The 17,863-nt window shown below is 39.8% G+C and overlaps 1 protein-coding gene across 11 annotated transcripts in view; it reads left to right on the forward strand.

Annotated features, from left to right (window-relative positions):
- EML5 (EMAP like 5) overlaps positions 1 to 17,863 on the forward strand; it is a 171,413-nt gene that overhangs the window by 87,580 nt on the left and 65,970 nt on the right. For all 11 annotated transcript variants that reach the window (XM_062181691.1, XM_062181692.1, XM_062181694.1 and 8 more), the window contains 6 exons: positions 1,950 to 2,055; positions 6,251 to 6,344; positions 7,593 to 7,693; positions 10,234 to 10,436; positions 12,781 to 12,892; positions 14,640 to 14,767. In XM_062181691.1, coding sequence (XP_062037675.1) covers positions 1,950 to 2,055; positions 6,251 to 6,344; positions 7,593 to 7,693; positions 10,234 to 10,436; positions 12,781 to 12,892; positions 14,640 to 14,767 — 744 coding nt within the window. The remainder of the gene's footprint in view (positions 1 to 1,949; positions 2,056 to 6,250; positions 6,345 to 7,592; positions 7,694 to 10,233; positions 10,437 to 12,780; positions 12,893 to 14,639; positions 14,768 to 17,863) is intronic.

Raw genomic sequence — 17,863 nt, forward strand, 5'->3', positions numbered from 1 at the left:
GTGTAACTCAGACTTTCAAATAAATAAATCTTTTTAAAAAACATCTTCTGGGGCTGGCACTGTGGGTTAACGCCCTGGCCTGAAGCACCGGCATCCCATATGGGCGCCAGTTCGAGACCCGGCTGCTCCACTTCCGATCTGGGAAAGCAGTAGAAGATGGCCCAAGTCCTTGGGCCCCTGCACCTGCGTGGGAGACCCGGAGGAAGCTCGTGGCTCCTGGCTTCAGATTGGCACAGCTCTGGCCGTTGCAGCCAACCGGGGAGTGAACCAGCGGATGGAAGACCTCTGTCTGTCTGTCTGTCTGTCTCTCTCTCTGCCTCTCCTCTCTGTGTAACTCTGACTTTTGAATAAAATAAATCTTAAAATAATTAAAAATAAAATATAAAATATAAAAATATAAGATAAAAATAAAATAAGAATAAAATATAAAATAAATCTTCTATCCTCTGGTTCACTCCCCAGATAGCTATAATGGCTGGGGCTAGGCCAGACTGAGACCAGAAATTCCATCTAGTCTCCCACATGGATGGCAGGGACCTAAGCACTTGGGCCATCCTTTGCTACTTTCCCAGGCGAATTAGCAGAGAAGTATGGGAAGCAGAGCAGCTGAGTTCAAACTGGTGCTCCAGGAGGGGATGGCAGCATTGTCAGTAGCGGGTTAACACACCACACCACAGTGCTGGCCCCAAGGAGTGTGATCTTAAGTGGAGGCAAAAGAACCTTAAGAAACCCTACCTGCCAGTTAATTTATATATTTCAATTTGAATAACTTGGCTAATTATATCTATTTTGGAAATTTTGTTTAACTCAGCAAATATCTGTTAAGTACTTTGCATTCAAAAGCATGAAGTATTGTGGGGAAACAAAGATAACTCAGACTGGCTGCTACTATGAAGGGCTAATAATCTAGTCGAAGAGTTGAACAAGTGGGGCCAGAGCTATGGCATTTTCTGAAGGTCTATCTCTAGTACCATCTCTTCCATAAAGCCTTTCTCTATAATGTTTTCATTCTCATTAAGCATGTAACACCAGCTTATTTAATTGAAAATGTCCTGTTTTCTAAACAACACTACAGAATTTATTCCATGAATGTCTTAGTACTCATTGTATCTAGTATAGAAACCCTACAAATAATAGGTACTTAGTATACATTTATTATGTTTAAGGATGAAGTATATACTGTTTAGGAGTCACATAATTGTAGAACATTCCTATAAACACTGAGCCTAACTCCATTACCTTTTGAACTAATATTTAAATATTAATCAAAAAATCACATTTACAGCCTGTTTTATAAAATTCTATTTGAGTACATTTACAGTTATTATGTATTTTCTTTTGAATTGATTCCTTGATCTTTATATACTGTTCTTCCTTTTCTCATTTGTCCTAAAGTCTACCTTATTTGATGTAAGTTTAGCTGCTGCTGCTCATTTTTGTTTTCTGTTTGCGTGGACTATCTTCTTCCACTATGTGACTTTTAGATGGTATGTGTCTTTTTCTGGTGCCTTTCATTTTTTGAAATAAATAAAAATGGAAGCACAACACATCAAAAAAATTCTGTTTGAGGATTTGGTGTTTGTCACAGTGGTTAAGATGCTCCTTGGGATGCCTGCATCCCACACTGAGGCTCTGCTTCCAATTCCAGCTTCCTGCTGGTGTGCATCATGGCACACACGGAATGGTGGCTCAAGTGCATGGGTCCCTGCCCCACACAAGGACCACTCAGCTGAGTTCCGGGCTCCTGGCCTCAGCCTGGCCCAGTCCCAGTTGTTTTGGGCATTTCAGGGGTGAATCAGCAGATGGAAGAGTTCCCAAATTCATTACAAAATGAAATGACAAAAATTACATTTTATTTGATAAGCTTTTTTAGTAAATAAAGGCTGTAAAATTTCCTGTCTTATCCCCTTTTAACAGAAGTAAAAAATAAATAATTGTTTTTATTTCAGGTGGGCAGGGATCCTTCGATTCACATATGGGATACAGAAACCATTAAGCCATTGTCAATATTGAAGGGCTACCACCAATATGGTGTCTGTGCTGTTGACTTCTCAGGTAAGACTGTTTTCTGTCTCAGTAAGAATAACCAACATGCAGAGGCAATGCATGGTATTTTAATCTAAGTCTGTTACCTAAACTACTCATTTAGATATGACCTTTGTAATTGCTATCAAATGTGCGTGCTGTTGTCCTAATCAAACAAGATGTGAAGTTATGGATTTTCTAGCTAGTTTATAATTATAATGAATATAATTTTTTATTTTTATTTAAATTTAAGTTGCCCATGTGTATGTAATTTAATGTTCAATCAGGATAAATATATTTGTCTTTTGAATCATTTACCATTTCTTTTTTTTTTTTTCAATTTTTAAAAAATATTTATTTATTTATTTACTTATTTATTTGAAATGCAGAGCAACAAAGAGAGACAAGAGACAGAGAGAGAGGTCTTCTATCTGCTGGTTCACCCCTCAAACGCCCACCCGCAGCCAAGTCTGGGCCAAGCCAAAGCCAGGAGCCATGAACTCCATCCAAGTCTCCCATGTGGGTGACAGGGCCCCAAGCACTAGGGCCATCTTCTACTGCCTTCCCACACGCACTAACAGGGAGCTGGACTTGGAAGCAGAGTAGCCAGAACTTAAACATGCATTCCAATATGGGATGTGGGTATCACAAAAATCAGCTTAAATGGCTGTGCCAAAAAACTGTTTCAATTTGACTGGAAATGTCTTTATTTTGTCCTTACTCTTGAATGAGCATGTAACTCAAAGCTGGCAAATATTTTTTCAGAATGCTTTGATGATAGTATACATTTGTAATTCTGCTGTGCTTTTATTTTCTTGTTATTGTTATCCATTTGTATATATCCATGTTTTCTTTTGTAAGATTGATTGATTGGAAAGGTAGAGTTACAGAGAGAGGGGGAGAGGCACAGAGATCTTCCATCCATAAGTTCACTCCCCAAAATGGTTAAAATGGCTGGGACTGGATTAAGCCAAAGTCGGGAGCCTGGAACTCCATCTGGGTCTCCCATATGGGTGGCAGAGGCCTAAGTATTTGGACTGCTAGGTAAGAAGTTAGAAGTGAGCCTGTGTGTGTGACAGGCCTAAGGAAAACAAAGCCCCTGTGGATACAAATGCAGCAGTGTAGTAGCCTTGGAAGCAGTCCGGTATTTCACACAACAAAGTCCTGTCCATACTCCAGTAACTTTATAGGTGATCCCAGCCTTCCCCACCAAGGAAAGCGTCCCAAGAGAATCCTGTCTGGCCAGTACCCAGGGGCTACCTTATCTGACAGCACTGGTTAGCAAACCTTCACAACCTTCCCCCATGGAGGGCACCCTGGGGGGATTTCCTCCACCTGCTGCCAGGTGAGCTACTCAGCCTGATAACACTGAGTAATAAAATCTGGGGAGGAATGTCACTTACTGCACAACCAGAAGATCTTGTGTCCAAGAGAAGAGGGAGGAGGGAAAGGAGAAACATCCGGAAAGAACTGGATTCTGTTCCTTTAAAAGCCCCAGTCTGAATACAGGCTGTGTGCTCTCAGCCCCTTCCCTAGATGCCTGCCTGGCCTGCCAGGAAAATTCACCCCATCACACTTCATAACCTTGTTTACCCAGTCTAAAAGCATCCAAAATGCCTGTCTAGATTTTTAAATAGAGAAATGTACAGTAAATTAACATTATCTTCACCCTGCTATACAATAGAATCACAGAAAGAATTACTTCTGTCTAGCTATAACCTAGTACTCATTAATCTTTCCTAATCCTTCTTCACCTACTTCCTTCCCCAATGTCTGGTACCACAATTTTTAATTCTTTTCTTTACTTCTGTGAGATACTATTTTTTTTTAGAATCCATGTACAAGTAAGAGATCATGTGGTATTTGTCTTTCTGTACTTATTTCACTTAGCATAATGACCTCTAGTCCCATCCATGTTGCTGGAAATGACAAGGTTTCCTCCTTTTTATAGTTAAGTAATAGTGTATATGCATATATTGCATATGTGCAGTATAAGGTAGTGTGCATATTGTGTATATGCACCACATTTTCTTTATTCATTCATCACTTGACAGGCACTTAGGTTATCTCCTTTTCCTGGCTATTGTGAATGTGCTACAGTAAACAGGGATGCAAATCTTTCTTTGACCAATGGGTTTCATTTCCTTTGGATATATACCTAGAAATGAGACTATTGAATCATATGGAAGTTCTGTTTCTAGATCTTTGAGGACCCTCCATATTATTTTCCACAATGGCTGTACTAATTTACATTCCCACCAACAGTATGTGAGGGTTCCCTTTTCTCTACTTTTTCACCAACACTTGTTATTTTTTGCTTTTTTGCTAATAGCAAATCTTACTGGAGTGAGGTGGTATATTTTAATAGACATTAAAATTAGCATGTTTCTATCACATTGAAAAATGTCTGTAGAACTCCTAAAATTATCTAAATTACCACTTGTAATGTGTATTTCTCATCTTTAGATAAGCCCTGCTCTTATTTAATGTTTCACAGTTACAGGGTAAGCTTTGAAATATTTAGGGTGAGAGGCTAAGAAAGAAGAAAGGTGATAACTGAATTTTAAGACATTTCTGTAGACTGACAATTTCAAGTTGTCTTGTAAAACAATTTCATGTTGCTTTGCTGTGAATTTTTTTAAAGGTTTATTTATTTAATAAATAAATAAGTAGAGAATGAGAGGCAGAGAGAGGGAGATAGAAAGGTCTTCCATTCGCTGGTTCACTCCCCAGTTGGCCACAACTGCCAGAGCTGCGCCAATCTGAAGCCAGGAGCCAGGAGTTTTCTCCGGGTCTCCCACGCAGGTGCAGGGGCCCAAGGACTTAGGCCATCTTCTACTGCTTTCCCAGGCCACAGCAGAGAGCTGGATTGGAAGTGGAGCAGCCAGGTCTCAAACCGGCGCCCATATGGGATGTTGGCACCATAGGCAGCAGTTCAGCCTGCTACACCACAGCACCAGCCCCTGCTGTGAATTTAAAATTTTAATAACTAGGCCGGCGCCGCGGCTCACTTGGCTAATCCTCTGCCTGCGGTGCTGGCACCCCAGGTACTAGTCCCGATTGCTCCTCTTCCAGTCCAGCTCTCTGCTGTGGCCTGGGAGGGCAGTGGAAGATGGCCCAAGTGCTTGGATCCCTGCTCCCACATGGAAGACCAGAAGGAAGCACCAGGCTCCTGGCTTCAGATCGGTGCAGCGCCGGCCGTAGCGGCCGTTAGGGGAGTGAACCAACAGAAGGAAGACCTTTCTCTTTGTCTGTCTCTCACTGTCTATAACTCTACCTCTCAAAAAAAAATTTTTTAATAACTATACATATGCAGAGAAAGCTAGAGTGTGGGTTGGGAAGAGGGAGGAAATGCCATTAATGAAGAATTTGAAATTAAGAAACTCTGAATTCGTGCTTTTTGTTACTCTGGCTGAAGTGGTAAGTTGTTAAATGCTACCAGTCATGAACATGAAAGTGAATGGAAAACTAAATGGGCCAATAAAAAAGCATCACAGTAGCAGCAAGGAACTGCTGAGGTTTACAAAAAGCGTAGGACAGAGTGGAAAAGCCTTCACAGCCTACAAATGCATGTGTACTTGTCAGCATGTCTCATCAGTCATTCGTCTCAGTGGTTTGTCTAATATAGTCATTACTTGTTGCTTAGCAATAGTAGCAACAAAAATAACCTTCACTAAAAGGAGTCATATCAATGGCAATATGTTTCTCTAACCTATATGGTTGTCTTTGGATCAGCTTTTCATAATCACAGAATTCTTACATCGTAATAGAGTTCTTAAGGTAAATTTAATTGAAATAAATCTTTTCTTCCTTTCTTTTTCCTTTACATCCCATTTTTTCCATAGATTTTTTTGTTTTTAATACATAATAATTGTATGTATTTATGGATAACAGTGATGTTTCAACACATGCATATATTGCATCATAATCAGATCTGAGGAATTAACATATTTGGCACATTTATTACTTTCTCGCTCCCTTCCCCATCCCAGCCTAGTGGATACAGTCAGGTGAGAGGACAGCAGATAAGTTTAGATGATATGGCAACAATTATTCCCTCCCCCCTTATAAGTACTGGTTCTTTTATAGCTTTATTTATGCCTAATATTTATTATTTTTTCATCAAGTATTAAATATGGTACTTTGGTTCTGGAATATACTAATATACTGAATGTTTTCAGTCTTACGAACACTAATGGTCAGTATATCTACTTAATTTTTACAGCGGATGGGAAACGTTTGGCTTCAGCTGGTATAGATGACAGCCACACTATCGTGCTATGGGATTGGAAGAAAGGAGAGAAACTTTCATTAACAAGGTGGGGAAAACTTGGTAGTATTAATTAATTTGGACTTAAAGGAATTTTTTTAATTAAAACAATTCTAAAATCAAGCAAATATGTAACATTTTTTGTTGTTACCATCTTTAATTTAAACCATTGAATAAGTAATGCAAGCATAATAAAAGACAAATGATTTCAGTATATTTGTCTTTTGTGAAACTGCTTTTTAATGTATGTGTAATATGGCATTGGAAATAACTGTTACATAAAATCTTTAGTTCGTGTGAATTCTATGTATTATAGGTTGTTACATAGCCATTGGGGAGCATAATAAAATGCTCTCATTGTAAATTTAAATGAAAAAAGATACACACAGACACAGATCACAGAGAAATTACTTTTATTTTCTCTTACATTTTTCTCCATTTTCTAAATTTTTTACAGTGAACCTTTTTTGTAATAAAAATACCAATACTTTTTTTAAGATTTATTTATTTAAAAGACAAGGTTACAGAGAGGGGTAGAGATAGAGAGTGAGGTCTTCCATCTGCTGGTTCACTCCCGAAATGACCGTAACGGCTGGAGCTGAACCAATCTGAAGCTAGGAGCCAGGAATTTCTTTCAGGTCTCCCACGTGGGTGCAGGCCCAAGGACTTGGACCATCCTCCACTGCTTTCCCAGGCACATTAGCAAGGAGCTGGATCAGGAGTAGAGCAGCCGAGATTTGAACTGGCGCCCTTATGGGATGCCGGCACTGCAGGCTGGGGCTTTAACTCACTGCACCACAGCACCGATCCCAATATTAATTGAAGGAGGGAATAGTCAACACTGTCAGAAATTATTTCTTTAGCTTCTTGTTTCTTATAATTAAGTTTTAAATCATTTTAAAATATAGATGCTCTATATGTAGATACTGCCCAAATAAAAGATAACTTTATAGTTATAGTTTATAGTTAGAAAGGCTATATTAAGCTATAATAAAGTACTATAAAATCTTTCCTTAACTCATTCGTGGGACAAATAGTGTTCCCTATGCGCAGTGGTATAATAGATGTTATAGATGGTCTCCAAAGAAGTTCAGTGTTCACTGTTCCTATTTTTGAGGATTCTAGTTAGGCAGAGTTAACAGCGTAATAAAATAATGACAACGAACAAATGCGGATTACACAGCTCAAGCCTGAGATACAAGTGGGAAGAAAGTATTAAGTGTAGTAATCAAGATAGGCAAAGGTTATTGTGGAAAGGCTGTATCTTTAAGGCTAAAACGTTTGCTGTTTATTTCAGAGGAAGTAAAGATAAGATTTTTGTTGTAAAGATAAACCCATATGTGCCTGATAAACTGATTACAGCTGGAATTAAACACATGAAATTCTGGCGTAGAGCAGGTAAGGAAGTGTTCCTTTTTCCTCCTTTGACTTTTTCTTTTTTTTGGACAGGCAGAGTGGACAGTGAGAGAGAGAGACAGAGAGAAAGGTCTTCCTTTGCCATTGGTTCCCCCTCCAATGGCCGCCGCGGCCGGTGTGCTGTGGCTGGCGCACCGCGCTGATCCGAAGGCAGGAGCCAGGTGCTTCTCCTGGTCTCCCTTGTGGGTGCAGGGCCCAAGGACTTGGGCCATCCTCCACTGCACTCCCAGGCCATAGCAGAGAGCTGGCCTGGAAGAGGGGCAACCGGGCCAGAATCCGGTGCCCCAACCGGGACTAGAACCTGGTGTGCCAGCGCCGCAAGGCGGAGGATTAGCCTGTTAAGCCACGGCGCCGGCCCCTCCTTTCTTTTAAGAAATTGGTACCTTTACAATTAATTTAGCTAAGTGTAATAAGGTGTCCTGGACTACATGTTAGAATAGAAAAGGAACATTTGTAGAAAAATTGGTGAAATATGAATAAGGTGTAGAGCCCAGTTAATAGAAATGTACCAAACATGTTGGTTTCTTAGTTTTGACAAATGTCTGTGGTAATGTAAGCTGTTAACATAAATAGAAACTAGATGATAGGCATTCAGATATACTCTGCATTATATCTACATCTTTTTTGGAAATCTAAAATCATCCAAAATAAGTTAATTTTTAGAGTGATTCATTGTTGTCTTGGTGCATTTAAAACAAACATAAGGTTTTACCATCATTTATCAGATGCACTTATGTAGTGTTCATATTTGCAAAAGAGTTAATATGACATTCATCAAGTGCTATCCAGACTCCTTCATTCGGTTGAAAGTATGTTTTGTAGTTGAAAATGAAAATGAAATGCTTTATAAAAATTACTCATATGCTATAAAATGATATAAAAATGAAATGTTATGTTACCTTTGTCATTTGCAACTGGTAAATTACAAATGTGGAAGTTCATACTTTTAAGTAAAAACTGTTGTCTCTTTTCCAAATAGAATGTATAAGTATACTATCCTACCAGCGTGTTATCAAAGTCTCAATAAAATTTTTTTTTTATTTTTGACAGAGTGGACAGTGAGAGAGAGACAGAGAGAAAGGTCTTCCTTTTGCCATTGGTTCACCCTCCAATGGCCGCCGCGGTAGCGCGCTGCGGCCGGCGCACCGCACTGTTCCGATGGCAGGAGCCAGGTGCTTCTCCTGGTCTCCCATGGGGTGCAGGGCCCAAGGACTTGGGCCATCCTCCACTGCACTCCCTGGCCACAGCAGAGAGCTGGCCTGGAAGAGGGGCAACCGGGACAGGATCGGTGCCCCGACCGGGACTAGAACCCGGTGTGCCGGCGCCGCAAGGCGGAGGATTAACCTAGTGAGCCGCGGCGCCGGCCAAAGTCTCAATAAATTTAAACCTTTCATAGAAGAAAGGGAGAAATAAAACAAATTATATAGATTGAGCACCCCTAGTCTGAAAATCTGAAACCTGAAATGCTCCAAAATCCAAAACTTTTTGGGTGCTTATTTGACACCACAAGTATGGAAAATTCTACAACCATAAAATTTTTTCATAAACAGCAATGTATAAAATTACCTGTAGGCAGTGTGTATCAGATATACATGAAGCATGTGTTTAGACTTGAATCCCATTGCAAAGATATCTCATTATGTACTATATGCAAATATTCCAAAGTCTAAAACATTTCTGGTCCCATACATTTCAGATACGGGATATTTAACTTCTGTTAGAATAGGCTTATTGAAGTTATTTTTCAAGTTCAAATAACTTTCAAGTTGTAAACTATGTAGACTGTGTAGTACTACTATGTAAACTACGTAGGACACAAGCTGATTTTCAGATATGAATTGAATACTTTTCAGAAATTCATCAGATCATAGAATTCAGTATGCATTTACAGAGTAAAAGTATTTCACATTTGTAGGTCAGTTCTCACATATTAAACTTTTCATGGATATCTTGATCACTTGAAATTGTAAATACCCAGCAAGCAATATTTAGTATTTCTATCTTAGAGAGGAAAACTGTTTTGAGTGTGTTTGTAATAAAAGATTTAAATAAAGTAAGTAGCTTTAAAATGGTAAGATTTGCAATTGAATAACTTAAATGTCCTTAAATTTGGTTTTATATATATAATAGACCTGAAACCAAACCATAAAAGGGTAGATGTTAAAGCTTTTGGTGTAAATTTTAACCTTCTATTCTTGGAGTTCTAATTATAACCAAGTGGAAAATAAATACTCGCTTTCTTAATCAGACTAAGTTTTGTCTAACCCTCTAAATGTAAAGTTTCAGGTAAACTGAATTAAAGGAGATAATTAGCTAAATGGAGCTGCTTGCCACCAGTCCCAGATCCAGGCTTTGAGAATTTTGAGTTAGGAGTCAAACCACTGAGAGACCTGTATTTTTCTTTTTAATTCTTATTATTAACATGTCTTTCTAATAAAATGAAATAACAGTTGAAAAGAAACTTCTTTGTAATTGTGCACATATTGGAAGTGGTACTTTTGTAATATCTTTTTGTGAACCAGGGGGAGGATTGATTGGAAGAAAAGGCTACATAGGCACCCTGGGGAAAAGTGACACAATGATGTGTGCAGTGTATGGATGGACTGAAGAGATGGCTTTTTCTGGAACATCTACAGGAGATGTGTGTATCTGGAGAGACATCTTTCTTGTAAAAACAGTTAAAGCACATGATGGGCCAGTGTTCAGTATGCATGCATTAGAAAAAGTAAGTAATCTAAAGAGATTTTCAGTTCGGTATAATTTGATCATAGAGTGGAGAGCATTTTCAGAAGTAACCAAGCATTGCCTTTCTACTTGGCTGGGCTGCCAGAAAATAGTCTGCGGTCTTCTAGTCCTTTTTGATTCTCTTCTCAAACTTTTGAATACAGTTAAATAGATCTTTTGTTTAAACATTTCTAACCTAATATTTATTAAGCCCTCACTGTGTGTCAGAAATCCTGCTAAGTGTTTTGTATATAGTCATCAGTGCCCTTATTTCCCCCTATTCTTAAAAGATGAGGTTATAAAGACTCTAGGAGACTATACTGTTATATAATTTGCTGAAAGTGGTAGATCTAGCTTATTGTTCCAAATTAGAAACTATGTTTGTTTTCAGAGTCCTATTCTAAAAGTAGAATGTTTATTGTTTACTATCACTGTAAATATTTTTGCAAGATCTATGTTTTGTTTTGTTTTGTTTTTTTAAGGCATAATGACACCCCTGGGAAAGTAAACTGTGAATCTTCATTTCTTTTTTTTTAAGATTATTTATTTATTTTTAAACAGTTACAGAGAAAGAAGGAAAGACAGATCTTCCATGTGCTGGCTCACTCCCTAAAATGGCCACAACAGCTGAGGCTGGGTCAGGTTGAAGGCAGGAACCCGGAGCTTCTTCTAGGTCTCCCATGTGGATGAAGGGGCTAAAGCACTTGGGCCATCCTTTGCTACTTTCCTAGGCATTTTAGCAGGGATCTGGATTGGAAGTGGGATAGCCAGGACTCGAACAGGTGCCCATATGAGATACTGGTCTGCAGGGGGTGGCTTTACCCACTTTGCCACAGTGCCAGCCCCAGAATCTTCATTTCTCAACATTGATTTAGCTTTCTATGTTTGATTGATACATTTAGGTAGTATTGAAAATGCTAAAATGCATAATTTAAATGTTTTTTTGAGACTCATTTTATTTATTTGAAAGAGTTACAGAGAGAGGTAGAGACAGAGAGGTCTTCCACCTGCTGGTTCACTCCCCAGATGGCCGCAACGGCCAGAGCTGCACCAATCTGAAGCTAGGAGCCAGGAGCCTCTTCTGGGTCTCCCACGCAGGTGCAGGGGCCCAAGGACTTGGGCCATCTTTTGCTCTCCCAGGCCACAGCAGAGAGCTGGATCAGAAGAGGAGCAGCTGGGACTAGAACCAGCCTCCATATGGGATGCCTGCACTTCAGGCCAGGGCTTTAACCTGCTGCCACCATGCTGGCCTCAATAATTTAAATGTTTTAAAGTATAAGGTTCTCACCAAAATATATTTCACAAATACATTTTTAAAGTATAACAAAGGTTAGTATTTTAGGCAGTGTAAATGGTTTCTTGTCACTCAAAATGCAAATAAAATCCTGCGAATGGGGCATTAGTAGTTTATGGAAATTACATTTAAATTTGAAGGCCTTTTTGTAGACAGCAAAAAAAAAAAATAGAGCTAGTAAGTTTGGCAGATTCATATTCTTTACTTTTTTCGAAAAGCAGGTGATAATTGTATACATGATAAAATTTTTCTACAGAATCTACTGCCCCAGACTAGTCCTGTGAAGAAAATTATTTTCTGTGTTACTAGTTGCTCAAATTATCACTGTAAGAACTTACCCCTCTAAAAGTGAGTTCAGACTGGATTTAATACTCCAGATTTTTTTACTAAATGCTATTTTTATAAAACTGCCATTGCTACTGCTCTTTTTTGTTGTTGTTATCGCTTCTACTTTAGATTAGAATTATACTTGAAAGAAGGGTATACTTTCACTAATGCCCTGACTTCATCTTAAGTCAGTAGACACCTTCATAAATAGGAGATCACTGAGGCAGTGTTCAGAAACATGCTTCAGTCAGTGAATGTAGGGAGATCTTCATTGTGAAGGTGTCATGGATGGTGAACAGAGCCGTGCATAGCCTGAGTTCATTCAGAGTGGCGTTAATCAACTTGAACATTGTATTGTGGACATATACACAATGCAAAAATAAACCAAAGAATCACAACATATGTTATCCTTAACTGTTAGCCATCTTTTATTTATACCTTCAGTTTTCCCAAACAGCTGATTATATCAGTCATTTTAACACATCAGTGTTAACTTTGAGTCGGCAAAGATTACCTAACCAAATACCATTATCTTTGGTACTAAGTGGTACACCTTTTAATAAAGTTATTGAAATGCAAAAACAAATAATGGATTCTTCTGTTAATCCCTATTATTTACATGCTATAACTTTTAGCTATATTCTTTCTTCTAGAGTTTTTTAATATCAAGAAAGTTGTTTTTCATATAAAGATCTTTATTAACATGAACCTTTTATTTTCATAGGGATTTGTAACTGGAGGAAAAGATGGTGTGATAGCTCTTTGGGATGATACCTTTGAAAGATGTCTCAAGACATATGCTATAAAAAGAGCTGCATTGGCTCCAGGATCTAAAGGTGATCTGGAATTTAGCTTATTTGGAAGGAAAAGGATTATTTGCTCATTTGCTTGATCACTGAGGTGGAACACATAGAATATATTTTTCCTTCTTTACTTGATGGATAGCATCATTAAATGGAAGAAGTCACTTAAGTGGATACCAGCATCATTGCACTCCTTTCAAAAATCTGTTTTCTGTGATACACATAAAATATTAACAAAGTACAAGATTATTAATACTAATTTTTAACTTTTAATTTTCCAAATAAAATTTCCATGTGAGTTTAACATTTATTACAGACAGGAACTTGTTTTCCAAATGGGAATTTTGTTTCACCTTGGTCTTTTGATGACCCTACCTCTGTAGCCCCGTTCTTCCCTTTACCTTTCCCTTCAGTGAATTTCTTCCTTTAAGGCACTGTACCTCATTCTTTCTGACCTCCAGTCCTTTCTGCATGATACTGCTTCAGCCTAGAATTTTGTCCTGACTCTTCCCTCCTGCTCTCTCCAATGTGACCACTTCTCATTTTTCAAATCTCAAATACAGTTTCCTCTAGGATGACTCTCCCCATTCTTATTTTCCTACTTTATTTTTTTATTTTTATTTATTTATTTTTTTTATTTTTGACAGGCAGAGTGGACAGTGAGAGAGAGACAGAGAGAAAGGTCTTCCTTTTTGCCGTTGGTTCACCCTCCAATGGCCGCCGCGGTAGACGCGCTGCGGCCGGCACACCGCGCTGATCCGATGGCAGGAGCCAGGTGCTTCTCCTGGTCTCCCATGGGGTGCAGGGCCCAAGCACTTGGGCCATCCTCCACTGCACTCCCTGGCCACAGCAGAGAGCTGGCCTGGAAGAGGGGCAACCAGGACAGGATCGGTGCCCCGACCGGGACTAGAACCCGGTGTGCCGGCGCCGCAAGGCGGAGGATTAGCCTATTGAGCTGCAGCGCCGGCTTTATTTTCCTACTTTGGATACGCTGCTCACACACGATCTGTTTTCCTCTCTGTGTGCTCTGTGAGGGCAGGAGCTGGGTCCATCAACCACTGAAACCTGCTTAGGACACACTAGTCATAAATGAATATGTTTTATGCTGAATTAAAGTTAATCCAAGTCAGTGCTCTTTTTAAAAAAAAAAAAAGAATTATTTATTTAAAGTCAGAATTACACACAGAGAGAGGAGAGGCAGAGAGAGAGAGGTCTTCCATCCGCTGGTTCACTCCCCAGTTGGCCACAACAGCTGGAGCTGCACCGATCCGAAGCCAGGAGCCAGGAGCTTCTTCCAGGTCTCCCACGTGGGAGCAGGGGCCCAAGGACTTGGGCCATCTTCTGCTTTTCCAGCCCATAGCAGAGAGCTGGATCAGAAGAGGAGCAGCTGGGACTAGAACCGGCACCTATATGGGCTGCTGGCACTTCAGGCCAGGGCATTAACCCACTGCGCCACAGCCCTGGCCCCCCAAGTCAGTGCTCTTAAGAGGTGTGGGAAGTAGATGAGGAGGCCCTAATATAAGAGGTAAAGAAACTGTTGTCAGAGTGATAGTAGGAAATCTGGATTTGGATGAAATCAGAATTGTACTACGTGGCTGCTCCTTATTTTGAGATTAGTAAATTTAATGGGGGAAATGTGGTATATTATTAGAATATTTAAAATGTAACAGGAAAACAATCTTCAAATATATTAACTGTCAAAATGGCATCACTGGCTATATATACATCTTTATATTACAGTAATTTCATACTAGAAGAACATATCCACTTAACATTTCAGGTCTTCTCCTGGAAGATAACCCATCTATCCGTGCCATATCATTAGGACATGGTCATATTTTAGTTGGCACAAAGAATGGTGAAATACTGGAAGTGGATAAAAGTGGCCCAATAACACTTCTGGTCCAGGTAATTGTAAATGCTAATATGCTTTATTCTTTTTATGCAAGTGATCTTTCAGTACATGGGAGTTGAAAGTTAGCAGTAGCAAAAGATGTTAAATTAGGAAAATGTTAATGTTATTAAAAACAGAAAAAACTTTTAATTGTAGCTAAATGACTGGATATAAGTAAATAAATATGCATATTGTCATGTAGAATGGTGGCCAATATCTGAAAAAATTTCTTATCACAAAATCACAGAACAATAGAAGGAAAACTAATTGTAATTAATCTAAGCACATTTATTTCATATTTAATTTTATTTATTTAAAGTATAGTTTAGCCTAAGGCAGTTGTTTTATCTGTAACTCTTAGGTTATTATTTAAGTTTCTGACCTAAGTAACAAATAAATGATCTGTGTTAAAATTTTGTTACTTGAAACATTTAGCAGTGAAAGATGTTAATAATAAAACAACCAGCAATATAATAGTTTGTGCTTTTTTTAAAAAGATTTATTTTATTTATTTGAAAGAGTTACAGAGAGAGGTAGAGACAGAGAGAAAGGTCTTCCACCTGCTGGTTCACTCCCCAGATAGTCACAAGGGCCGGAGCTGCACCGATCCGAAGCCAGGAGCCAGGAGCTTCTTCCAGGTCTCCCACATGGGTGCAGGGGCCCAACAAGTTGGGCCATCTTCTGCTGCTATCCCAGGCCATAGCAGAGAGCTGGATTGGAAGAGGAGCAGCTGGGACTAGAACTGGCGTCCATATAGGATGTTGGCACTTCAGGCCAGGGCGTTAACCTGCTGTGCCACAGCGCTGGCCCCCAATAGTTTGTGTTTTAGAAATGTACTTTTAAACAGCAGGATTAACTGTTGGTCATATGATTCTTAAAATTTCTGAATGGTGGATTAGACTTTTAGATGCATATTTATTCTATATATTATGTTTTCCTGAAAAGTAGGGAGGAAAATAAATCAACACTATAAAACATAGTAAGGGAGATAGGATCCATCCTGATTTAAAAAAAAAAAAAAAAAGTCTTGATGAAATTGTATATAGTAACGTCAAACCTCAGTTTGCATTTTACCCTGAAAAAGAATTATTTCCGGGGCAGATGTTATGGCACAGTGGGTTAAACTACTGCCTTGGAAATCTACATCCCATCCATCATTAGGCCTAGGCTTGAGTCCTGCCTCCACTTCCAATCCAGGTTCCTGCCTGGATGAAGTACTAGGGTTCCTGCCACCCATGTGGGAGTCCCAGATGGATTTCTTGACTCCTGACTTTGGCCTAGCCCAGCTTCAGCTATTGCTGGTTCTTGAGGAATGAACCAATAGTGGAAGACAACTTCCTCTCTCTCCCTCCCTCTCTCTCTCTCTCTTTCTCTCTCCCCTTCCTCTCTCCTGCCACCCCCCCCCACTGCCATTTTTCTGCCTTTCAAATAAATAATTTTTAAAAAATAATAATTTCTTAATACAAACATATTTTTCCTCCAGCCTCTACTTCACTCCTTTCAAGACACCAAAGAGCACACATAGAAGATAACACTGCATGTGCTTTGATGTATGATTTGCTGATGTTTAAAATCGAATTTTAGGCCGGCGCCGCGGCTCAATAGGCTAATCTTCTACCTTGTGGCGCCGGCACACCGGGTTCTTGTCCCGGTCGGGGTGCCAGATTCTGTCCCGGTTGCCCCTCTTCCAGGCCAGCTCTCTGCTGTGGCCCGGGAGTGCAGTGGAGGATGGCCCAAGTGCTTGGGCCCTGCACCCCATGGGAGACCAGGATAAGCGCCTGGCTCCTGCCTTCGGATCAACGCGGCGCGCTGGCCGCAGCGCGCTGGCTACGGCAGCCATTGGAGGGTGAACCAACGGTAAAGGAAGACCTTTCTCTCTGTGTCTCTCTCTCACTGTTCACTCTGCCTGTCAAAAAAAAAAAAAAAATCGAATTTTAAGCAAGTGGAAAAAAAAGCCACACATTAAATTAACTAGCTCTTACACCGTAATTTCAGTTACAAAATATAACTTTGAAATAAAAAGATGAGTCATATTATTTAGCATATTTATGATCTTGTGGAAAGTGAAACACAAGTACACCTCTACAGATAAATCTAAACATAAAATAATTAAAAACAATTTCATAGTTGTGAGAAAAGATTTAAAAGTCATAAATGACATCCCTTATAAGACAAACTTTAGACAAAATAAATTTAGTGGAGTTTGAGTATTAAAGTATTCATGAATTGGACAGCACCCAAAATGAAGTGATATCTGCTGCAGCAGTGTGGGCGATGAACTTGTATAGGCTAAACACAGAACTAAGCTAGAATATTTTCATTGGTTGGACCAGAAAGACTTTAGAGGTTAGTGGTTTGATTGGTAAAGTCTCTAGTTTTGTTTTTGTTTTTGTTTTTGTTTTTTGACAGGCAGAGTGGACAGTGAGAGAGAGAGAGAGAGAGAGAATGGTCTTCCTTTTTGCCGTTGGTTCACCCTCCAATGGCCGCCGCGGTAGATGTGCTGCGGCCAGCGCACCGCGCTGATCCGATGGCAGGAGCCAGGTGCTTCTCCTGGTCTCCCATGGGGTGCAGGGCCCAAGCACTTGAGCCATCCTCCACTACACTCCCTGGCCACAGCAGAGAGCTGGTCTGGAAGAGGGGCAACCAGGACAGGATCGGTGCCCCGACCGGGACTAGAACCCGGTGTGCCGGCGCCACAAGGCGGAGAATTAGCCTATTGAGCCGCGGTGCCGGCCTCTAGTTTTGTTTTACTGTTTACATTGGGGTTCAGTTTGTCTGCATAGGTATGTAGAGCACACTAGCTGTCCTAATTGTCTCCAAACTAGAAAAAAAAAAAAAATTAACACATCTCATTGTTTTTGATATTCATTATAGACTTTAAGATTTCAAATGTGTTTTTATTTCCTTGACATCTGGATCAAGATAAGTATACCAGGTCTCACCACGATTGCCTAACTTGTGCATGAGGTCTTAGCCAGTCCAGTAAAATAAAACAATAAAACATGTATGTGGGGTTGGCATTTGGTACAACCAAATGTTAAGAGGCTGCTTGAGCCGGCGCCGTGGCTCAACAGGCTAATCCTCCACCTTGCGGCGCCGGCACACCGGGT

This window comes from Lepus europaeus, chromosome 22 (assembly GCF_033115175.1).
Source record: "Lepus europaeus isolate LE1 chromosome 22, mLepTim1.pri, whole genome shotgun sequence".
NCBI classification, from domain to species: Eukaryota; Metazoa; Chordata; class Mammalia; order Lagomorpha; family Leporidae; genus Lepus; species Lepus europaeus.